This window comes from Poecile atricapillus, chromosome 6, assembly GCF_030490865.1.
Source record: "Poecile atricapillus isolate bPoeAtr1 chromosome 6, bPoeAtr1.hap1, whole genome shotgun sequence".
Taxonomy (NCBI): Eukaryota; Metazoa; Chordata; class Aves; order Passeriformes; family Paridae; genus Poecile; species Poecile atricapillus.
The window spans coordinates 5434949-5459656 of NC_081254.1; the positions used below are offsets into that span (position 1 = coordinate 5434949).

General features: G+C 47.2%; 1 protein-coding gene across 2 annotated transcripts; it reads right to left on the reverse strand.

The window, feature by feature from the left end:
* Positions 1–205: 205 nt before the first annotated feature.
* On the reverse strand, positions 206–24631 carry OIT3 (oncoprotein induced transcript 3). Of its 2 annotated transcripts, none has more exons than XM_058841293.1 (9): positions 24487–24631; positions 16201–16575; positions 15701–15811; positions 12760–12882; positions 10719–10841; positions 7134–7294; positions 6178–6593; positions 2516–2615; positions 206–1235 (listed from the first exon to the last, which is right to left on the reverse strand). In XM_058841293.1, exons 2-9 carry the CDS (start codon positions 16442–16444, stop codon positions 1047–1049), a joined length of 1467 nt encoding a protein of 488 aa, XP_058697276.1. In that variant the 5' UTR covers positions 16445–16575; positions 24487–24631; the 3' UTR covers positions 206–1046. The 2 variants fall into 2 exon arrangements, with proteins under 2 accessions (XP_058697276.1, XP_058697275.1); XM_058841292.1 differs by lacking the exon at positions 24487–24631 and adding an exon at positions 19607–19861 and having other exon boundaries at positions 209–1235.
* Between the last annotated feature and the right edge of the window lie 77 nt (positions 24632–24708).

The following is a 24708-nucleotide window of genomic DNA, read 5'->3' on the forward strand; positions in this document are numbered from 1 at the left end:
TCACATCCATTACATTTTCTTCAGAAGGACCTTGACAGCCCAAAAAGATTCCTGACAACCACGATGCCACCGCCACCACCGGTGATTGTGTCCCCTGCCACGGCCACTCTGACAACGCTGCCGTGCCTCCTGTCACCAGGCTCACTGGGGACAGCCCTGTCCTGAGAACTGCCCACATTACCATGGACTGCTATAAATAATTAACCTGCATTCATCTAATCCTTTGTTGGAACCACGGCCTCTCTAACCAGGGCAATGCATCACAACTTCCAAACAAACACTTGGCAGCAGCATGCATGGGGGGGGGTGTTTAGAGATGTTTAATGGTGTTTCTATTACAATGAAGGTGCCATAGCACCTAGGAAAGGCATTTTTGGTGGTGGGAGAAGAGGGAGAAGAATACACTAAATACAGGAGGAAAGACTATTAAACTTCATGCAATTATCAAAAGCCACTAAAAAAAAATCAAATCTCTTTTTCTATTTAAAATCCCATTTAAATGTACCCGTGACAGATGTGAGCTTTAAGCTGCCTGTAATGACAATTGCAGTGCTCCAAGGAACTTACACATGATGAGATATATTTTATACACATTTTTATTGACAGTCACCCGAAAGCTTCGGCATCACTCACAGAGCTGCACAGCAAACACGCTCAGCTACGATACTGTTTGTACTGTCTGATGCAAGAAGGGCTTGGATAACATTTGTTTAGTCAAGGACAAACAGTCCTGGGGCCTGTAGGTGGATGTGGGGAAAGACAAAGTTGGGTAACACTTCTGGCCTGCAAAGAAACAGGGTCCCTTCAGCTGAAGGGCTGTCGGGGAGAAATGCAGATAAAACCAAACTGGTCTGCAGTCCAGGTCACACTCCAAGGGCTGCCTCGTGGGCACAAAATGCTTCACAAATAATCACCACAGAGTTAAGGAAATGAGTCCTGAGGTTCAAGCAGCGCTCTAACAAATACCTCCCGTTTCTCAACAGAGGAGAACAACAACAGAAGGCAGTGATAAGGAAGGCCAGGAACGCTGTTCCAGAGGGTGGGTGTCAGTCCTCGAAGTCGATTCTGATGGGGCCTCCTGTCAGGACATGGTTAGCCATGTGAAGGGATTCCTCCTCCTTCTCCTCCTCCCGTTGCTCGGCCGACCTGCGCGCGCGTCTCCGGCAGCCCTGGGCGCAGCGCGAGGTCTCGTCCAGCACCCCGCACACGAGGATGCGGCAGTGCAGGAACACCTCCTGAGGTGGGGACACAGCAGGAGGGTCAGTGCATGGCTCTGGAGTGCACCTCTGGCTCAGCACCACAGCGTTCCTGGGGCACACAGTCCGTGTCCAGCATCGCCACCCGCAGCCAGAGCGGCCGCTCCCTCTGTTTCCTTCAGTGCCCTCTCCAGAGAGCCCGGCTGAGATCTCAGAGCCAAGAGTGGGGAGACAGGGAATAGGAAGGGGTGAAATGATCCTCCAGATGAAGGGATGAAAATGGCAGGAATCAGCTTGGAAGAGCTTGTGTGGACTGGTAGGAGCTGCACCTCAAGAGTGCGTGAAGCCTCGCAAGGACTGATGGAGACGTGCAAGAGAATTTCAAGTGAGCTGGGAAAACAAAGCCAGGAAACCAAAAGGAAAAAGGAGGAAAACACAGGGTGATGAGAGGCTAAGTTGAGGGAAGAGAGAGAATGCAAGGAGACATCTGCCTCTTCTCCTTGCACAGCAAAGGCAGTGACAGGATTGCTGCTTCCCTGCCCTGTAAATGACAAGGAGAGCAAGCAAGATCCCTGCAAGCAGCAGCCACGAAGACTTGGAGAGGTCTGAAGCAGAATCCATTGTGCAGGATGGGAGGATGCAGGTTGGAGGCAGCAGGGGTAATAAGAAAGCCAAGGAAAAATTTCTGAATTTTAGAAGATCTCATCAGTTTTAACCCTGCTGGGGCTCTCCAGTAGCTCTATACCTTTTGGAGCAGGCTGAGCATAGCAACGGCTGGAATATCCAATTTCCTCCAACACATAAAGGAAAGCTATTTGCATTAGGAAAATGGCATTATCCTTCCACTGTCCTCCCACCACAGAGCTTCTGCCCCAGAGAGACAGCCTGGTTTCACATTGAATTAAGCAGCGTGGTGGCCTTCTGTCTGGAGTCCTGGCACGAGCTAAAGACACAAGGTTGAAGAGATCCCAGACTAAAAGCTGTGTTTTTTTAAAGACAGGGCACTGAGAAACGTGCCTGGTGAGTGAGAACACGTCTCTCACCCAGCAAACAAGGGCCCACCAAGACCACCCTGGAAGCAACAATGATGCTGTGGCATTGATGTCCCAAAACTGCCCTTCATATTTTAATTTTAGTTGTTTTTATCAATCTCTCTTGAAAGTACCCATGTCAGGGCTCCTGTGAGATGCAGCTGCTGGAACAGGCACAGCAGCACCTGCCCTGGGCCAGCTATTCCATACCCTTTTCTGACTCAGTGCTGAGGCTCCTCTGTCATATCAGAGCTGATGAAATACCTGAGAGTTGAGTTTTGAGCTTACCTTGTTGTCTTTGCCCACAAACTTGAACACAGGAACCTGGAAATGCTTGGCAAGATGGTCCTTTGACGTGTACTGCTTCACGGAATCATCAGAAACGCAGCTGAGGAGAGCAGAGGGATAGGCATTAATGGGTTTCCCAGGAATGGAAAAAGAAAGAGAAAAGACATTCCAGCCTACTTAACCAGAGAAAGAAAAGGAGGGATTGGTTCTTTCAGGCTCAGCTACCATCTCTGCTACTTCCTCTTTGGCCACAGGAGAAAAGTTGGGAACGATGGGGAAAAACAGCAGCATTGCTAATAGCATCTGCAGATGAGGAACAGCTCAGCACAGCAGAGGGCTGGCAGGACGTGGCCCAGTCCCCTCAGAGAGGGGCTGCCAGCGAGCTGCAGGCAAGTCTGTCCTCATTTCACCTTCCTGTGCAACAGCCTGCAGTGTTATACACACCAGAACGTGGTATGCACTTACTGTATACACATAGATATGCACATAAATTATGCTTAAAATGAAGCAGCCTGCACCCACGTTACTAAAATATGACAGATGATGAAAAACAACAAAAATCCAGATTTACTTAGCTTTATAGCATTTACATTTTTCTTCCCGCTGGATTTGGTCAAACTGCTCAAATTCACTACACCCAAAGTTTATAATTTCAGTTTTTCCATCACTAGCAATGCATGTTTGTGCGAGAGGTCGCAAAACTGCAAGAAAATAAGCTGCTTTTATAACAAGTTACATTGCAGGTGCAGTGCATTTATAAACTATTACAGTCTATTTAGAGTCTGACAGACAAAAAGTAATGGTGGCTCAATAATTACTGCAGATTATTGCAAAGCCTCGGGGCATCTTGAGAGGCCCTGATAATGCTGTGAAATTGTATTGCAATGCAGCTCGTCCTTTCTAGCAAGTTAATTCCAAAAATGTGGACTTTGAAAGGTATTCTAGAAAAAACAACAAAACAACACAGCAGTGGTGGAAGAGACAAGAGGTACAGGTGCAGCTCAAACTCTTGCTCTTGCAGCAAGCTTCAGCTCCCATCTTTGCACGAGAAATGTGCATGGCATTGCCAGCAATGCTGATGTTTGACACTTTCAGTTGTTAAAGAGCAGTTCTGCCTTCACTGGAACGTTTGGGAATCTCTGTGTTGTTAAAATTCCTTTTTAAACAAGGCATCTGATCGTAAGGAATGACAGTTAAAGACTCTTCATAGGTGAGTGGCCAAGCTCCAGTGTCGTGAAGTCAACTCACGGGCATGTTCTCATTTGTGAGCATATGAACTGTGATGATTATTGGACACTGGCTCAAACTGACTCCTAAATCCCAGTTTCTCCAAAGGTTCTGCACACTGGTGGAAGGAAACCTACTGATTTGGGGCTAGGGAGAGGGAAAGTGGAAGAACACCACAAAGGAATTAGAGATACACAAACAAAAAACAGCTCAGAAACCTCACGAGTCACAAGAGCAAGTCCTTTTGCATTTGTGGGGCCAGACTATATCCCACTCTCCTAGGAAACCCCCACAAACCCTGCTGCCCACTTTGAAGAGGTGAGAAGAGACAGGTATGGAAGGAAAAGAAGAGCCTGGTCAGGATATGGGGGAAATCACCCTATCCCTGTGCATAATGCACTTAGGTTTGGGGAGCAGAGTGGCAGTGCCGCAGCAGCTGTGCTCTGACCCTCTTATTCAGGGTTGCAAGGTTAAAAGGAAGGCTTGCACGATGAAATATCCACCTCAGCCTAACAAATGGGGCAGCCTGAGGCACAACAAGATGAGCTTTGCAATGGAACTACCTTAAGCACCTCGTGCTCTGCTGAATCACAGCTCCTGACCTCACCGGTGACACGACCTTGCTCCAGATGCCCCAGAGAGCTTCAGCGTTTATCAGCTGTGCCATCGGTCAATGCCTTTGTTTCATTTTGTTTTCAGAAGGCAGGGAATTAACAGAGAAGAGAGCAGTAGAGGGAATTTTCCCATTCCTCAGTCCAAGGTATATCCCCTCCAATTTAAACAGTGTTTCCCTTTGGAATATGAAGTCAACTCTTGCAGGTCTGATCCTACATAAACTGATACAAAAATGCCCTCTTGATTGCCATGGGCTTTTGAGGCTGGATTTCTAGAAGGAAACTGAGTTATTAGAGAAGTGTTTGGAGCAGGGACAACTTAGCAGTGCATTCAGCTAATTTAATTTTGAATCACTGGGAACACTGGTGCCTGCAGTGATGACTGCAGAGTGGAGCACTTTTCCCTTCAGTGAAGTTTTAATGCCCTCTGCAGGTACCAAGGGACTGCTGGTGCCATAAATTCTTCAACCAGTGCTGGGGTGAATTCAAGAGATGACATTTCCTGCCTTCTCCCTTCTCTATCCAGCTCAGGTTTTGGCTGCTGTTTTAAATCACATCATTTTCACTCATGGGGAGAGACGAAAGAATACCTGGGGCCTTGACTCTGTGAAGGGTCCATGGGAACAGCCAAGCCAGGGAGTTCATAAAATCAATTTTTCCATTACAGACCTGCTCATAAAGCCCAGAAATGTTGGGCACAGAAGGACTGCAGCCTAGGATGGAGGCAGAGCAGGCTGAATCCTCTCAGAAGGAAATGAAAACAGTATTTTGGGGTACTTTACATTGAAGCACCCTTTTTCTACAAGAGAACCACACAGGACTTGCCATCAGCAGCTGTAACAGTGGGTGATTAAGTCTGGCAGCTGAGGACATGATTGTTGTCATCATTAAATGGTCTGGCAGGCAACATGCAGGACTTACACAAGCACAGTCCCTTGACTATCAGGCTACAGCTTTTGGGTATGTCTTAGATATTCCTTTGGCTGGATTTCCCTCCCTGGAGGACAGCAGACTGCCTCACGATGATGACACTTCCTCAGAGCTGTCTGGTTCAGCAGCTGGATGCAAACACTCCACAGCAATGCTGTAGCATTGGCATGGTCATTTCAGTACCCAAAGAAGTGTCTGAAAAGAGGGATCATCTCAGGAGCCACAGCTGAGCCTACAGCAAGGCTCCTCAAACCTCTGATGCAAAAACCACCACAACAGTGAACCCACAGATCTGCACAAAATTATTTTTAGCGTATCCTGGAACGATCACTAACCCCAAACACCTCAAAAGATTACAGCCAAACTGAAAGACCCTATGTTTATTGCACTGACAGGCATCAGGGGAGAGCAAAGCAAGGGATTCTCCTGCAGCTCATACCAGCAATGAGCTCTTCTGGCTCATGCTGTAGTAAGGCCATTATGAGAAAATTAAGAAACTTGCTCCAGTTGCTGCAGCAGCTGCCTGGCAGCGGCACACGGCCAGGGGGGTTCTGCACATTGGCTTGGCACTCTGTGGCTGGCAGAGAGAGGATATCAGGAGAGAGAATCTTTTCTACAGGAGCCAACTCAATTATCCACAGTGCTAGCGACAGGGAAACACATCCTGTAAAAGCTGCACTCGGAGGAACCTCTTTCACTGCCTCCCACTGTTTCTCCCAATTACTTTTGATGGGACAGGTGGTTCCAGCTTGATGGCTGCTGGTGATTGCTACCAGCACGGCAGACAGGCTGCTGTGGAGAAGGGACAGTGTTTCCTGCATCACACAGACAACTCAGCCCCACTGCCAATTCCCATTAAATTGCCAGCAAGAGAGGGGACAGTGAACTCACCCATCCTGAATCAGGTAGTACTTCAGGATCTCATCAATTTTTGAGGTGGGAGTGGCAAAGCAGCTTTCCACCAGCGTCTCCAGTCCACTGACGTGCACCAAGGGCTCAATCCCAAAGTACAGCGAGTCCCGAAGCTTGAGGGTGGGAAGAGCACCCCTGTAGGGCTCATCAAAGTCTTTGTCCTTGAAGATCTCCAGAGTGAAGGGGAAGATGCCCTGGTTGCGGCTCATGATTTCCAAGGGAGAGTTCTTGAGGTTGGGCACGTAGCCCTCGGAGATGGTGTAGCGGCGCGGGAACTCGCAGGTCACCGGGATCAGCAGCTTGCTGGTGCGGACAATGATGTCCCCATTGCTCCCTGGGGTCTGCTTGGGCAAGCCAGTCACCAGGTTGGTGGCAATGATTTTATCATTTATTACCTGCAGCAAAGAAAGGGGAGATCATTGAGAGAGGCCTCTCGGGGCTGGCGCTCGGGGCAGCCACCGAAGGCCCGGCCTGTGGGTTTACACCCCACATCCAGAACGGTGCTGCTCATCCTCACAGACCAACTAAGGACCTTGGTCTCTGCTGCCAACTGCCATGCACCACACTTCTGCTACACCCCTCTGCTAAGGTGAGCCCTCGGGGTCCTGAGCAGTTGCCAGTTAAAGCCTTGAAATGTTATCAGGAGACCAGAATGTGTCTCAGCAGGAGGATGAGGAGTCCTCACTTGTACCTTCTAGCCTTGTGAAGCAGGAGGCGAGCAGAAAGCAGCACCCATCCTACCGGACACACACTGCTGGGGGGAACGAGGTCTCTGCCTTTGGAATGCCAGCCCAGGTCTACTCTGAGGGCAGCTGCATGGCAGCACAGGAAACAGCTCTGAGGCTACAGCTAAACCATTTATTTAACCTTTATTCCCCAAGTAAGCCACAGCCAAATCCCCAGATCCCAGAGACTGGGCAGTAGGTCATACATACATCTACAACAGTACCACAGGACTTCAGGGAGAAATGGATGTTGACATGAGTGCCATTGGACACGCCTTTGCACGAAGTGTTGATGAGGGAAAGGTCCAGGCCTCCAACCAGGTCCTTTGGGATGTTCACCTCAATAGAGCTGGACTTGCACAGCACTGGAACTGCAAGAGAAGTCCCCAGAATAAGTCTGTGCTACAAACCTACCAGTGGGCTGGGGAAGGGCTACACCAGTTTTAATTGGGGGGAAAAAAGGGGAATCACAGACAGCGTTTATGATTATGATCCTACCACAGTAACCTAACTACCCATCTTGCAGTCCCACCTAACACAACACAAGCCAGAGCTGCCATTGCCCCAAATTCTCCAGCCACAGCAATGCCTCAGAAAACAATGAAGACAGAAACTTAGCTGTGCTTTCCAGCTTCACTTAATACTCAGCACAGATTTGGTTGATATCCCTTGCACTGCGATGTCCTGGCAAGAGCCTTTGCCAGATATGGGTATCAAATTCACAACACCCCAGGCAAAGCCATATTTTAAGAGCCTTAATCAGATTTTACATCAAACCCAGAACACGTTGAAACAAGGCAGAGTAATTCCATATAGATATCAGGCTAAAATGGAAGCACCTCAAAATGCCATAATAATATTTTTATAAGCAATAAACCTGGCTCTGACAAGCAAACCCAATTAGCTCACTCATTCCAACCTTTAAATTTTAATACAGGCCTCCGTGTGATTTTTTTTAAATTAAAATTTCATTATGTAAGAAGCAGGAGAAAACAGAGTTTGGACAAAATAAAAAGGAAGGAAGAGAGAATAATCTTCAATAAAAAAAGTGGTTGCTGTACATATACTCCTTGGGATTATGCAGTTCAGTTAGAGACAGGACAAACATACTGGTGGCATATATTGTGGTTTCAGCCAGAAAAACAAACCTTTTGCAGGATTTACATTAATTATATTTTAAAATCCCACAACAAAACTTTTTTGCAAATCTTCTAGTTTCCTGAGATTTTTGCCAAAATTAATTGCAGTCCTGGTCCTTAACATTCCTATGACCTGCCTTCCCTTAATTTCAATCATGAATTATATAATTTAGGATTCTGGGTATTTTATATATAATGCACACTGCTAAAATAGGCATTTCACCCTCCTTAAAAAATTTCCCTGTCCCAGCTCAGGTATTTGCAACAGCCTCTGAGTACCTTCAGGAAGGAGTTTTGATTAAAAGTTGATAATTTCAAAGTGATATGCTAAAATGTATTCAGAGTGCCCAAAGCAATATGTTCCCACAATGACACTGCAGGGTTAGAACAGAGGCTTAAAGAACTAAAAATTACCTTAACCTTCCCTCTACTGGCAGCAGAAGACAAGTGGGAATAACTGAGCATGTCAAATGGCACAGCTCAGGAGCAGACAAAGGGGCTTGGAAAGACAGCATAATGCAGACAGAGAGGAACATCCTTTGGAGAAATGATTGGCTCCATCTGGATTTAAAGACTCACTGTTCTAGCGCTCCTTGATAAATAAAAAAATGTACTGCTTTCATAAAGGTGACATTCAGGGCAGGAGATTTGGATCTCAGCTGCAGTTCTCTGAAGTTCAGGACTGATGTGATTCAGGATCTCTCTGTTTCTACATGTCTTTGACTGGCACAAAGTGGGAGAAAGAGAACATTCCATTTTCCCTGTGCTCCAGAGCTGCAGGAGCTGTGTGCCCTTCACCACCTGGACACAGAAACAAGTGAAGGAAACCTCCTGACTCAAGCCAACTCGTGGCTTTTTGGGAAAACACCCAGCGTGTGCCAGTCAAACGTTTTAGTTCTTCACCCTCATACTTCCCAGAGCACCTGTGAGAACTGGGAAAGCCTCCTCATTTCCACTTTAAATTCTGTTTTGCACCAAAGCCTCTGAGCACCTGACTCTGGGATGAAGCTTCTGTGGCGAGTCCAACACTCATTTCTCTGTCTGCTGTTGTTACTGCTACCATATTCCAGCCTCTGGCTCCTTCCTTGGCCTTTCAAAGTGCTGCACAAAAATTCGGGGAAGAGCATTTCACCCCTACTCTTCAGGAAGACGTGGGGTACTAGGATGGACTGCAAAATTCTAGGATGGTCTGAAAAATTCCAAGTATTTTGCTGGCTGGTATCTTTATGGAAAAATTGCAGCCTGTAGACTGTGATTTCTGTGGAAGATTATTAATGTTTGTTCTGAACGTGGAGACAGTGCAGAGGAGGGTAGAGAGGCTGCAGATCCAATTGCTTCAGGCTACTGTGCCTGCCCTGCACTGTTAATTGAACCAATATAAACCTGATTAGGTGTCATAAAAAATTGTGTGGTACAGTTCCATTTCTGCTCAGAATTGCAGGCCACAGCATGGGGAGATAAATCCATGAATGCAAAAGAACAGGCAATTTCACTTTATGAGATGCTGGATCCTGAACCCCAGCCTGGCTCCCAGCAGTGCTGCTGCTCTCATTAGCAGCCTCACAAGCAGCAGAAACTCTGGCTGGGAAATCCAGAACTTCCAGCCCTGCTGGGGTTGCCTCAGGGGTCCAGGACTGAAAAACATCACTCTGTTCTTGCCTGTATCCATCAATCAGACCTTCAATCAGTGAGTGTGATCACAGCTCTTGGAAATCCCCACCTCCGCCTCCCCACCAGCATTGCTGGATCCCAAGTGGGCAATGCTCACCCTTGGGAGCCCTGCATTTCTAAAAAGATTAAAAAGCAGAAATTCCATCAAGTGGAACTATTCCAGCTTCCTCTCTGAGGCATACCTGTGCTTTTGGCCACCATGAGGCCTGAATCTATCCCTCCAACTGATGTCTGGGCACTCTGTGGCACATCAGACTGCAGAAGGTTTTCTGAGCACACCAGGCAACACCAGACTGCTGGCAGCCTGGATGGATTTGCAAAAGAGATCTTTGCAAAAAATCCAGGGAGCTTGTTTATTCCATGTGCATGCCATAGGCACAAGTGACTCAGCATGAAGGATTCCCTGTGGAAAGTTCAGATGGAAGGTTCTCCAAGGATAACGCTGCCCTGGCCTCTACACAGCAGAGGCAACAGTCAATTTTTAGATGCTATCCCGGGCACTTTGCCAAGGGGCAGCAGGAGCACCTAATATCAAAGCTAGTGCCCTGCTTCAAGGCATAGGAATGCTTACTGGAATGGCATACTTGGAAAAAAAACATGCATCTGTCTTTAACCCTGTTCTTGGAAGGGACTGGACTGCTTTAGCTGAGATTTTGAAGCATGGAAAAATGTCAGTTCTAACAGCATAAATTTGTCAGAGGTGTGCACGGAGCAGTATAATGGGAGATGTTAAGCGGTGTTAATTGTAAGGGAACACTAACCCTACAATTAACGTGATGAAAGACGAGCTCAAGCTGTTCTCCTGCCTGGATAGAAGAGCAACAACCTCAAGCTCTCACTTTTGGATGGTCTGTCATTAGTAACACAGCTCCATTAACCCACCTGGATAGGACAGACTAAGAGAAGACAGCAGAAACAAGAAGCAAAGTTCCTTCAGAGATTCTCTCAGGGGACAGAGGCTGCTGGGGAGATTTTGTTGTCCTACCTTGGCAAGTGTGGTTGTCTTCTGACAGAACAAGTCCCCTGGGACATTCACACTGGTAGGTGTCTTCCACTTCAATGCAGGTGTGGCTGCAGCCTCCGTTGTTATTGTGACAGCCTTCAATTTCTGGGGAAGAAAGGAAAATCAGTGTATCCTGTGGGCCAAAACCAGCCAACAGCCTGAGCAATACAGCTCAAAGGCAATAGTTTGGCTCCCAAAAAATGAGGTGGAGACCCCTTTTTTAATTATACACCTTTACTCATGCAGAGCACCATGATTTTTTTCTTTCAAATGACCTTAACTGCTTGATTTTTTTTAACCATTTTTTTACCATTTGGGATATGCTAGGTGAGTGCTACTGTTCTCAGTAAAATAACATAAATAAATAAAATAATATATAAATAAGTAGTAAATAAAATAATAATAAATTAAAAATAATTAATAAATAAAATAATATAAAAATAATAAAAATAATAAAATAGCATAAGATAAGCAAATCATAAATACTAATTATTTCTCCCCAAGCCTGCCATCAGAAATCACTGTGTGTTTTTTCACTGAAATGTAAAGAAAAGAATGGAAATCCCACACTCAAATCCTATACAATGCATGGAAAATAACAACTCAAACACCCCACACGAGTCAAAGCAACGGGTAAAGCATCATAATGTAAATTTTAAGATACTTAAAACTCTATTCAGTCTCACCAGCTCACGTAATCAAGCTAAATCTATTGCATTTGTTCTTTATAGCAACAAGCTGTGAGGTGGCCCACACCTCACATCCCATTGTCTACCAGCTCACAAAGCTGAGGGCACATCTTCAGAAATAAAACTCACTAACAAGATTGTAAAAATCCCCAGCAGCAGTGCTAAACTCGTGAAAGGCACCATCCCTCTTACAGAAGGGAAATTAAATGATATATCAAAGGCCCTAAAAGCCAACTTGGGGAATGGCAGAAACAAACGAGTTTCCAAACAGACTATTCCAGCCCTGTCAGAAGAGTGCAGCACTTGGGAATAAAAATTGCACAGCTCATTTATGTGATGCCCAAGCAGCTCAGAACTGGATGTGGCAGGGACAAAGCCCACAGACAATTTTTGGCCCCACACAACTTGACAAGTAGTTAAGGAGCGCTCTGCACAGCAGCATTTCCCAGGAAAGTGTCACTGCCAGGATGAGTGATGTACCAGCAGAGCTCAGAGAGCAGATTTAGCTCTTTTGGGCAGCTGGAAAGTGAGGCACATCTGTAGTTGTTTTTCTTGTCTGAGGCCCCACAGTGTCTGTGAACAGCTTTGCTGTGAGGGGGCACGGTGCTTTTCCACAGCTCACCACAGAAAACATCAGGCACACATCAGTTTTTGCTGGGTTTGCCTGTTTCTGCTCAGGGATTGTTTGTACATTGTTAGTGACAACGCATCAGACCCACAATTTGCACTTTAAGCCACCAGTCTAAATTTATCAAGGGTTTTCAACCTGGCTGTGCCACCACTGTGAAGGAACTGTGGCAGCTGCATGGAGCAGCAGAGCCCACAGACACCAAAGAGCAAAATGCCGCCCTAATCCCAAATTTAACTTCTGTCTGCAGACTGGCATCCCCTCTCCTCAATCTCCATCCTGGGAGGCTAAAGTGATCCTCCTACTCTAGTCTAATGCCATGACATTACCCCATGCCTGATGTGAGCTGCCAAAGCCCAACACTGCTAAATCTGCCCCCACAAAACTCTGCCACACAAATCTCCAGAGTCAAATCCCAACAACTCCAGCAACGAGTTCTGCCAATCTTCCACATCTGCCTTTCCCCCATGGAGATAAATACAAGCAAATCCTAACAGAATCCTAACAGAAATGGACAAGGCAGGGGCAACAACAAGGAGATTTCTCTCTGCTAGCTTAGAAGGATATTTTAGTATCAACCACTCTGGCAAGCACAGAGGTGATATCAGTGACATTTAATCCCAGGTGCAAGGAGCCAAGAGAGAGCCAGTGCTGCAAAGGAATGATTTATACAGTTTCCAGCAGCCTGGGGTAGCTGAAGCCTCACCTTCACAGGTTTTCCCATCACTTCCCAGCGTGCGCCCGACGCCGCACTCGCAGCGGAAGGAATTCTTCAGGTTAACACAGAACTCGCTGCAGCCTCCGTTGTTCTGCTCACACTCATTTTCATCTGAAACAAAACAAGCTCTGGAATGTAATCCACAATCCCACTCAAAGTAATAACACTGACAGGAGCTTTTGAATCTCTTGGTAAAGCTCTGAAAAGTCTTCCTAACTTTTTTAAAGGCTGAAGTTGCTCTGTGTTTGTCTGCCCTTCTATTTTTTTTTTTTTTGTTTTGAAAGATACTTTGTTCTCTGAGATTCTAATTTCTCAACCTGATTTAATCTCTGTGTGCAAAAAGCAAATCAGAGAGGAAGGGACAGACATTGCTCTTGCTGAGCCACAAAATGAATGATTTCTCTTAGGCAGGCCAGGTGGCTGAAGTTATCAATCAAGGTTCACATGGGGTTTCATCAGAACATTGGAAGTTGGCATTTATGAGGTGTCAGAAGCTTCAAACCAAGAAAAAAGAAAAGTCCCATTTTAACAGACTAGTCAGAGATGAGCTCTCTCAGGTACCAGTGGTCCCACACAGGCACAGTACCCACAGCTGGCAGCTGGTGGTGGTGTCTCCTTCCACAAGCAATGTGAATTGAGTATTTTTAGCCAAAGACTTGGCCAGTGCCCTGCTTTGGGAGGCAATAAGAATGTCCAGGAGACACACACACTGCTTTTCACACATGTGACAGGCTCCACACTTTCCCTTCTAAAAATAAAACTAAAGCTGCTTAAAAACAGAAGGTGAAGAGGGAAAAGGCTACTGGCAAAGGCATGGAGATGTTGTTAGAAGGGCCTGGAGATCGTCTTGGTCGAGGGCTGGGCCCAGAAATTCCCCTGACTGGTCCTTCCCAGTTTTGCAGCACACACAGATCTCTGTCCCTGCTCCTCCCCACCGGTGACAAGCAGCACTTCTGGGATGCAGGCTGGTTGTCTTGAGGCTGGATTGGGACATTGCTGAACTGATTTTAACCATGGCTTAGTAGAACATGGATCCAGGCACTGAAGAAGTCAAAGGCAATGCACCGAGCTGGTGAATGTGTGCCAGGAAGTCTGCGACCTTATTTAACCCCTAAATGAAAATGTATCTCAGGATCAGCATTCTGCTCTGGGATTTAAAGCAGGTAATGTGCTCAGGAGAAGCACAGGGAGGTGCACAGAGCTGCTCACCCTTCACAGAATGGTCTGGGTTGGAAGGGACCTTGAAGCTCATCTTGTTCCATCCCCTGCCACTATCCCAGATTGCTCCAAGCCCCATCCAACCTGGCCTTGGACACTTCCAGGGATAGGGCAGCCACAGCTGCTCTGCTGCATTATTGCAGCAGCTTCAGTCTCCCTTCTTTGGGGGAGCTGGGAAAGAAAGCACATTCTCTGTTTAGGAAAGACAAATGGGGATTTATTTGGCTTCTCCATAAGGAGGGCACAGTTGCTCTCAGAGATGTGACTGCACAATTACTCAGCACAACAGAAAGTTATTAGAAAGATCACAGAGCCACACAAGAGTGGCTGCAGGCAGGTGAACCAGTGTGATCATTCCAGCTGAGGTGCTGTGCCATCTGGGAATCAAGAAGAGAAGCAGAGTGCAGAAGTCCTGCTCCTGGGGAGATGAAAGCAGCTGCAGCACACACAGACACGCTCAGGACTCCTGTGTACTTCCCTGCTGCAGGAAATCCTTTCCTCTGAGCCTGCCACACATTCACTGAATGCTAGTGCTTGTCAAGGGCACTTCTGTGACTGGAAGGCTTGCACAGAAGCAGCCAATAAATGCTTTTAATTATCTGAGAGAGCCCAGTCAGCCACTTGGCTGCAGACAAGTGGAGCTGCTTAAGCAAAAGCTCTTCCCAGAATCACTGTGAGCAAGTGTAACTCTGCAGCAGGACCAGGCTGCTCCTTCCACACACTGGAATGACTGTGGGCCCTGCCCTGATGCTCACAGACACCAGATGTGTGAAGAAAGAAACCATCCACACCTGCTTTGTCAGGTGCAGCCCCTTTGGAACAGACTGACCTGCCACACAGCCTCCTGGACCAACTCTGCTTTCAGCTTCACCACCAAATCAAGTGGCAGATGAGATTCCTCCTCCCACCAAACTCCCTTTCCCCCCTCACCGCTTCCTATCCATCGGTGTGGCTCTGCAGCTCTCCAACAGCCCCTTGATTTGTCCCATCATCTTCCTGACCTCTCAGTCCAGGTGCTGTCCCCCAGCATCACACACACAGCCACAGCCACTCTCTCCCCAGAGCTTCATGGGGATTCCCCCACAAATCTCCAAAGCCCACACTCCCCACTCTGCTCTCACCTCCCTCCTGGCCATGCTGGTCTCTGCCACAAAGTGCCAGCTCCCTGAATACCCCCTTGTCATGCTCTCTAAAACCACTGCAGCACTGAACTTACAGTTCTTTGGGTCTCCTCAAGCCCCAGGCTATGGACAATGTCCCAAAAGGGCAGGAAGTATGGAGGAGTTTAGTGTTCAGCCCTGCAGCAGCCAGCAAAACTTTTTTTGGAGGAGAGATACTCAACAGAGCGTGTGAGAGGAAATCTCTAACGCCAGACTGCACAGCACTTCCTGAGTATGATCACAGTGATACCACACAATCCTGCACCATGATCTTGCAAAGAGACTCTGCTACTGCCTTCAGCAGCTGAACCATGCAGAAAGCAAATCCAGCCTCACAAACACGGAGCTCCAGGGGCACCAGAATGGATGCAGTCCTGGGATGTCGTATCTTGGAACCATTTACAGGATCATAGTCCTGGTTCTAGGCAGCAAAGGGGAAAACTCCTCTCAGGAGATGTCATTTTTTACAGTGCTTTGTAAGGCAAGATGTGAGCCATGAAACAAAGGGAAGAGAAGCACCAGTAACTGGGACAGCTCATCTCCACCCTTACCAAGGCACGTCTGGCCATCAGGTCCCAGCGTTGTACCCGGGGAACACGTGCAGTCACCGGTGTCCAGGCAGGAGCCCTGGCAGTCCACTACATCACAGATGTCATAAAAATCTAGGGCATGACAAGAACAGTGTCAGCACAAAGCACTGAGCATGCAAGGAAAGTCCAGGATTTGTCCCTCCAGCTTCCCACCCCGCTTGCAGCCCCTCAGTTACTGACCCACACTGGCAAAGCTGACCTGCTGAGGAACAAACAAGTCTAATTACTGCGAGTCAGAGATGCAAATTTTGACTTTGGTAGCGCGCCAAGACAAACCACAGGGCCCACAGGAAGCGTTAAATCACCGAGGCCAGGTCAGCTGTGGAAAAATCCCGCTAGCCGAACAAAGCGGGCAAAACCGCCTCGCCGATCCTACACGGGCTACAGGAGATCCTACAGGCGGCCACCTGGAGAAGCCAGGCAGCCTCAAGGACCGAGGAGGGGTCAGAGAGGCGACTTACGCCCACAGTAGGCGTGGAAGCAGACGCTGGGCTTGGTGAGGTGGTACACGTAGTAGCCTCCCGGGCAGGCCTTGACCTCGATGCTGGTGTTCCAGAGGCAGCAGTTGCCGCTGAAGCTGGCGCAGGCCTGGCGCCGGACGACGCCGTCGGCCTGGCGCGGGTGGCTGCCGTTCATCCAGATGGGAGCGTGGGTGCCGCAGTGGTTCTCGGGGATGCAGAAGGTGGGCATGGCGTCGCCGGCCATGCCCGTGAAGCGGTACCACTCGCCGTCGATGCCGCTGTCGCACGTGGGCTGCCCGTGAGAGACGTTGATCCGGTGGTCTGTGTTCCGCCAGGGCTCGTTCAGGCTGATGTAGGCAGAGCAGGGGTCCAGGGCTGGGACACACAGAGAGAGAAGCTGGTGGATCTCAAACCAAGTTGTTGGTTTATAAAAGCAGTTTTGGGGTTTTTTTTCACCCCTCTGTCCCTGACTTAACAGAACCACTGTGACAGAGACAGATCCCTGGGCAGAAAAGGTGATGCCAGCAAACTCATTGCCTTGTGGAAAATTCTGACAGCTTGTCTTAAAGGTCTTAGAGGAACAAGTAAACTAACGAGGCTCTGACAACATTATGCAACAGTCTGATCTGCTGTTTAGCTGACAGGGGGGAAAAAACAAGATATAAGCAGATCTGAGGTCCAGGTAATGATTTTGCCATAGGAAATACACCCTGGGATCTAGCCTAGGACAACAATCCTTTGGTCAAGTGACTTTGATTGGTCACTTTGGTTAGCGACCAATCCTTTGGTCAACTAACTGAGCACCTGCAAGCCTCTCCTGAAGTCACTGGTAACTCTCCCAGCTGCCTTGGAACAACTCAAACAGATTATGCAGCCTCTTTTAAAACCCATCAGTGTCAGCCCTCACAGCTGAGCTGCCAAACCTTTTTATTCATTATCTTAAAATCCACAGGGCGTGAAGGTCTGAATTGGGACCTTCTGGGGAGCAGCACATTAAACCCTTTACACTGCTGTGTTCCTTGCAAGCCCACAAACCCTCCTGATCTGCACAGGAGATCAGCTGTTTGTGAGCAAAGTGAGTGTTTGTGGGGGCAAGACACAAACACACAGACTTCCTGGCAAGTGCTCAAGGAGTGTGTCCCTTTTCAGAGGACTTTCTGAACCTCCTGCAAATGATTAAAATATGAGAGTACCACAGGGAGAACATAAATGAAGAATTTAAGTGTTCATTAAATTTTCAGTCTCCTCCTAATTAACCCTCATTTGGCAGCTTCCTCACTGGAAGTCCAGAGGTTCCATTTTGCCTTACATTTAATACCTGATTAAGCACAACTTATCCATGACAAGCAATTCCCTATTAAGCAAAAGGAATGCTAATATTACCCTGAATAAGGAAAATTGATTACCATTCCCTCAAATTAGGCTAATAAAACCAATCACTGACAAAATGCATCTTGGACTGAACAGCCTCAACGTTCCACATTTCCACATTTCTTTTGAATTCCTAAAGCTCTGCTGTTTTGTTTTGACAATAGTGTGATGGAGCTTGGGTGAGGGAGGAATACTATGCTCTATTAGAAATATAAATGACCCTGGTTCATTATTTGTATTTGTTTCACTGACTTTAAAATGGAAGCTACAAGTGCTTCAGAGAATAGACTTCAAGTCTCTCTTATTTAGCTGTGTCCTCTGTAAATATCTGTCCCAAAGATGTGCTACCTCGTAGAATCATCTCACAAACATAACATCTTTCATGCCTCCCTCAGCCACAGACACATTTTGCTTGGTCTCAAATCCAGCCTAGAAGGCAGGAGCAGCTGCCAGAGTCAGGAGTGCTGCAGAGCTGGCACAGAGAGCGTGGATCTGGGTTATGAAGGAATCTCTAGTGCCACAATTCAAAGATATGCAGAGGAGCTGATTCATTGCCACCACAACCAGCCTCGTTCTCCTGAGCAGCAGAGAGGGAATGCAGCAGGAAAATCTCTGATGGGAATCACCAGGTATCCCCTCCTGAGCTCTCCTTTTCACCTGCCTCTGTTCCCTGCCCTTACCCACAGACAATAAAATGTAGATCCCATCCTCCAAAAGCTGGTTTGACTTCTCCCAAAAGGAAAAGACAGGACCTCAACAGAGCTTCCTCCGGGCTTCCCTCCGTGTAATTCCCTTGGCTTCCACAAGAGGATTTGGTGTGGCCTTAGGGTGAGTCACTGACTGAGATGAAAAGGTTTTCGTGTTGTTAAAAGCCAAATGAGGTGAAGCGGGAGTGCCCTGTCAGCTCCCCAGCTGGGCAGCACTAAAAATACCAACACTCTCATTAGCTTTCATGTAATTATTAAATATCCTTTGTAGACAGACTCTGGGAACGCTCGTCTAGGGAGATTACATTGTCTTCTAAACATCCAGGAGATGATTTATAGACAAAATTTAGTGAGATGAACATGCAGCAGCTCAGAGGGAACTGGAAGAAGGCACATCAGGGGAATCGAGGTAGCATTCCCTCACATCTTTCATTCCCCTGAGAGCTTCTGGCAGGAGTGAGGGGGGAGCAAACAAACAGAAAAAACAGACAGCGCTCTTTGGAACACTGCAGATCCTCACGGCCACCTTTGGACCACCAGTTCTGCCCCACACCAGCCTCCCTGCAGACATCAAGCAGTCACTGGCAGCACAGTTTTTTTCATTTTAATTAATTAAATTGAATTTTTAAGGAAAAAAAAAATTCCACAAAAATAGAGAAGCAACTGATCAGCCTCCTCTCACCTCTTCTCCCCAAACAACAAGCTTGGGGGTTGGCACGAGATGAATAACTCTCTCCAGCTCACTATTTTTCATTTTTCTTGGCTCAATTCTTCTCCTCCTCAATGCTTCTTGCGTGGCCTGAGCAATTGGGGCTGACAAGCATTAGCCACGAAGCAAAGCTTTTCCATTTGTAAGCTTGATGCTATCGTTAGTTCTCTGGCTGACACGGTAGCAGTGTCTGGGTGACAAATCAGGCTCCAGCCAGCACTGGTGAGTGCCCCATCCTGCAGAGATTAATCCTGGGTGCATTGTGTAACTGGAGGTCTCTGCTCCAGCAGTAATAAAGGGAGCAGCACTGCATTATGGCACTAAATTTTGTTCAGATTTGTCAAGGAAGCAGGGGAAAAGGTGGCATAATGTCTACTCATAGAGTCTGTCCTCCAAAGGGAGAGGAAAATCCCACAGTGCCTTGGCAATAGAGATTCTCACAGTATGGGGGACTTCACACTCTGTAAAAGAGGGATCTTTCCAACTGGAAGGAATTTCACATCACCTCCAAAGAAAAAGGATATTTCTCTCACCTTCCAGCCTTTCACCTAAGAATACCAAGGTTCACAGTGCACCTTAGAGATGGCAAACAGAAATAAGACAATGCCTCTTTACTCACCCATTGAAGACACCGGCTGGAGCTGAACGACAAAGTAAATACAGAAAAACAAGTACTGGAACATCCCACTGAGCCAAGGAAGAGCCACCACTCAATGTACAGAGGCTTGAAAGTCCTTGATAGACTGTGGCTCTTGCAGCCTTCCTCTCAGTGGAGCTTCTGACTCAAGAGCAAGTGTGATTGCTCTCCTGGAAGTTTATCAGAGGAAGAAGCCGAAGGGACGTGGGCTACAGCTCCAGCCTTGACCTCCCCAGAGCAGCTCTGCCCCTTACTGACAGCAGGGTCGTACTTACTGATCAATCTTGTTTTTTGGACTTGAGCTGCTATTGTTTTCTGCCCTGAGTGGCCCACAGTGACACCTCCACTATCTTATCCAGAGAAGAATTCTAACCGGGGACACGCGGACATCCCGAAGGGGTGGAAAAGAAGAACAGATGGGTGCTTGTTATCTGTGCTCCTTCCACAAGTCGTACCCCACGGCTCCCTCCAGGCAGAAAACACCGGCTAAGGAGCCTTAACTGCAGGAAATAATGGCCAAAGGAGCAGCACTGATCCTTCCGAGCACAGATTGCAGAGGAGTGCTGGGAGCAGAGCTACAATGGGAACATCAGTCAAACTGAAAGCCTGGTGTCCCACTGGGAAATGAGCTGTTCCTAGGCTACACAGAGGCCCTTGCCACAACCTGAGCACTGCAGCGAGATTATCAAACAAGGCAAGTCAAGACACTTTGCTGCAGTGCTCTTACAATCTCTTGTCTTGAAAAAACAAACCAATCCCAATGTTATGGAATTAATTTTGATGCAAAACCGAGTAACTGAGAACCTTTTCCTGACTAGTTCAATCCAAACTGGGCTGAGCTGCAGGTGACAGCCACAAGCTCTAGATGCAGCACACTGAAATGTGTTCTTTACTTCAGCAAACCCAGAAAGGGTTCTTCCCTCTCACCCCTGTAAGAGCTCTCCACCAGCAATGAGTGCAGCTGAGCCTACAGTAACCACACAATCTGGCGAGCGCGGGCATTTCCCCATTCCCTCGGCATCCTGCATTTCTGCCTAAGAAATGACACCAAGGTGCAAATCCCAGTGGGAAAAAAGTGGCTCCATCATATTACACGTTGAATTTGCACAAGACAGGGAGTTGGGTGCTTGTCTGTCTTGCAGGGACTGGACACTACAGAAAATTCTCAACGGCCTCCCTCTGTCGAGGTGTGCCCCGGGAGAGAAGTGCTGCTCTACTGCACCCCAGAACAGCAGTATTTTTTCAGTGGTGAACAACTCTAGGGAACAACAGAAAAACTCCAAATAAATTACTGTTATTGCTCCCATAAGGAAAAAAAGTAAATATATATAAATATATAAATTCTTGTGGCCCTATTGTGCTGACAGCTGTGCAGTACCAGAAAAGTTTTTCCAACAACAGGAAAGGAGAACAGATTCACTACACAAAGCTATCAAGGCAGATAACCCTCAAGAGGTGATTATGTGAATTCCCAGAAGAGAAACTACAATTGAACAGAGAATAATACAGCAAGCTACCGGAATTTCTATTTTGCCACTTTCATTGAGAGGCTGATTCATACTTATGATGCCAGGTAAATAAAACTGACAAGCCTGAATGGAATGCTCTGTTTGTGTCACAGGTGTGTACAGCTCTCTGAACCATCTCTTCACCAGCTGCTTTTGTTTTGTAGCTGCTGTATGAGCCTGCTATAACAAGGTTTTGACAGGTACGTGTGACTGACAGCTGACAATTAACACAGAGAAATGAACTGCAATTGGAGCCTCAAAGGTGTCACCTACAGGCCCTATCAAGTTCTCAAAAATTGATTAAAGCAGGGGATGCCCCAGCATTCCCAGAGATGACACTATGCCAAAACCGTATGATGGAAGTGGTCTCAAGCTGCAGAAGACAGTCTGCTACTTCTAAACATTTCTGGGAAGAAGCACTGGAGGCAACTCTTCTATCAGCACCTTCTCTTCGAAAGTTAATTTGGGTGATATTTAAAGCTCCAATTCCCCCACAAAAAATCTATGCCTCAGGGAGCTGTAACAGTCAGTCCTGAGAGAATAAATGGAGGGGGGAAAAAACCCAAACAAAAAACCTCTCTGAAAAGAGATGCTCTGGGAGAGACACAATTCCAATAGGGCATTCTGTAGGACCAGCACTCTCCAGCAAATATGTTGTTCCTGATCTCCACATTTGCACCCCAAAGACTGATGCACCCAACACCCCAAAAGAATCAGGCTCAAGTTAGAATCTCTTAAAAGCAGTTGCCAGTACTGTTTAAAAGGTAGGAAGAAGGAAGGCAAAATTAAAACAGAGGGCAGGGATTTTATTTTGGTACCCAAGAGGGATTTTCTACACCTGCTACAAAGCCTGTGCACATCTGTTCTTAACACAAGATAAATGTTCATTTTGCAGGTGGCAACCACCCTTCTTGTGCCTCCCAGTGATCTCTGCAGGGCTTTACCATCCTCACACAAGGAACTCAAATTCTTCAAAGCATTGGCAGGGCTGGAAAGCCTCGTTCAGTCTGTAATGGACTCATGAATAAAAACACTTTTGCATTTGTTGAGGTGATCTTGGCTTGGTCAGAGCCACCTCTCAGGACACACCGATGCCTGGGAGGTGTGTGAAGCACAGCTCTGGGTGCAGGAACCTGCAACCTGCCTAGAAGGAGCAAGAGGAAGAGCTAATCAGCACTTCCTGCCGCAGAGAGGGAGGAGAACCTGGCACACAGGACAGGCTCCCTTGTCTGGGACTGATTGGAGGATGCACGTCCACAATAAGCCCTGACAGGCAGCTGAGATTGATTGCACTGAAGTCAAGGACTTTGAGATAGGCACTGTTGCTGTAAACAACATGTTCCAGGACTCAGAGCCAGTGGGAAAGGCTGTGGAGATCAGGGAGGGAGCACAAGCTGAGTGAAGTATGGGCAAACTCAACACAAGAACAACATGGAGAATGCATCAAAATCAGGCAAATACACCACTCCTAGTTAAGAGTAGCAGTTATTTCCTTTCCCTTAGTGGAGCACTGTGATGAAGAACTTGGTGTTTTCAGAGTGTTTTTCCACAGGTCCTATAAACCCAGCATATTTTCCATGCTCCTCCATTTTCAGATGGAGGAATTAGGGCATAGACAGCACACTAACAACTGCAAAACTAGTCAGGGGCAAAAAGAGAAGTGGGACTCATCTTTTAAAAGCCCTCAGAGCCACAGCAGCACAGCCTAAGAACAGCTTCTTCTGCTGTTTCAGGGCTTAGGTACACTGCAAGTCTAATTTTTGTTACTGCATTTTACTTTTCACCCCTTTAATGTCAGTAAAGAAAATAAGCCTGATGGGTTTTTTTAAAAGGAATAATCAGAATTTCTTGAAAAGGGAGAAGAATACCTAAGATATAAAAATCCCCTTTCTCTGTGAAAATGAAGCCATACAATGGGGCACAGAGGAAAGAAGCTTACTTTTATAACTACACATACACAAGAAAACCCTAGAGGGTATCAAAGAAATTGGTCCAAAGACAGGGCAGCTTGGCCAGCTTCACATGGCTGGCTCAGTGCCATGGTCTGATAGCCAAGAGCAGCTTCAAAGCATCATGCAAACCTCTTAAAACCAATATGGAAGCATAAGAACTTGCAGCAAGGTGATCATCATTGCTGCCTGCCAGGCAGGAAGGGTCACAGGCAGAAAGGAAAAGGTTTTCTTTGCTCTTCAGGCAAGAGGAGCCATGAACACCTTCCCTGGAAGGGCCTGCAAGGTAGAGCCTCAGGGATGTGGCAAAGGGAACTTAATGCAGTTCTCCAGGAAACTTTTAACTGGTCATACATTTATTTGAAAGCTCCCTCACAGAAGAAGGAATGAAAAGAAGGACAAAATTGGTAGAAAAAGCAGCATCTGGGCACTGCAATGCACCCTGCTGCTTCTCCCTCACCGGGGCTGAGGAATGCAGTGGTGCATTAAAATTCAGGCAGCACTGCCTGCTCTGCAAGTGCTGCCAGGGGCACAGGACCTTATCACCTGCCTGGCTCCCAAAGGGGAAATAGCTGCTGCAAGAGAGTGTGTTGATGTTGAGATACAACAGTGTGGATCAGGAGGGCAAACAAACCCTGCCCTTCCCTTCAGTGTTAGCATTCCAAGGCACTGAGACTGGAGCAGGAGGATTTCAGGGCACAAGTGTAGGCACTTTCCTTACTCACACCATCTCCAGAGCAACATTAAAGCGTGTGCAGGCACAGTTTTGCAACAGCATCTTCTTGATTTCAAAATAGAGATGGTGGTGCTAAGATGTCCCGAAGTCTCCTGCTCCCCTGGATGCCAAAATGGGAAAATTCTTATGCAGTTGAGCCAAACAATTTACCTAAGGCTGGCAGCAGCTCACCTGGGGACAGCAGCAGACAGAGGGCTGCTTGGAGGAAGGAGGCCTGTCAGCAGTGATTAAAGGTAGGTGACAACAAACAGCTTCCAGCCCAGCTCCAGCTTTGTAAAACACAAGAGCTAGCTTTTTCAAAAACTTATCATGAATCAGGTCATTTCTTTAAGCAGTCCACGAGCACAATGGAAACCCCCACCAAACGTCTCATCTCCATAACCCATAAAGTTAGGACAAAGCACACACTGCTGATTCCCAAAGGTAATGAGCAAATCACATGTCCCCATGACAAACCAAACCATTCAAGGGCCCAGAAAGAAAGGATCTGAAGCCTAACACTCCAGTTTTTCTCCAAAACAGCACTTGAGTGCAGTATAGAAATCCACTGACATCACAGGTACCTCTTTTGGGTTGCTGGGCATTACCTGCCTGTGTATATCCTTATCCTGTTCCTATGCTGGCCAAAGAAAGGGAGATCTTTGCTAGACCAAGTATCTCTACCTCTACCTCACCACCTCAACTGCTCCTGCCAGCCAGGCCTGGCAGCCACATCTCCATCCAGGCTTCTTCAGGAAAGCTATTATCTGCATCACCACGGCCTCGGTGAGGTAAGGTCAGTCAAGAAGACACAACCTAAACAAAAAGAAATGGAGGAAACTCAGGAGAGAGCTGTCACACAGGAAATAGTCTCTTGTCAGCTGGGGAAAAAAACATTATTCAAGAGCACTG

Bases quoted from the DNA above. Each gene is read 5' to 3' on its own strand.
- OIT3 (XM_058841292.1), bottom strand. From the start codon at position 19,670: ATGTTCCAGTACTTGTTTTTCTGTATTTACTTTGTCGTTCAGCTCCAG. The intron at 15,812-16,200 runs GTAAGTCGCCTC...GTCATGCCCTAG, and splicing joins CTTCCACGCCTACTGTGGGC to ATTTTTATGACATCTGTGAT. The intron at 2,616-6,177 runs GTGAGTTCACTG...TGCTCTCCTCAG, and splicing joins TACTACCTGATTCAGGATGG to CTGCGTTTCTGATGATTCCG.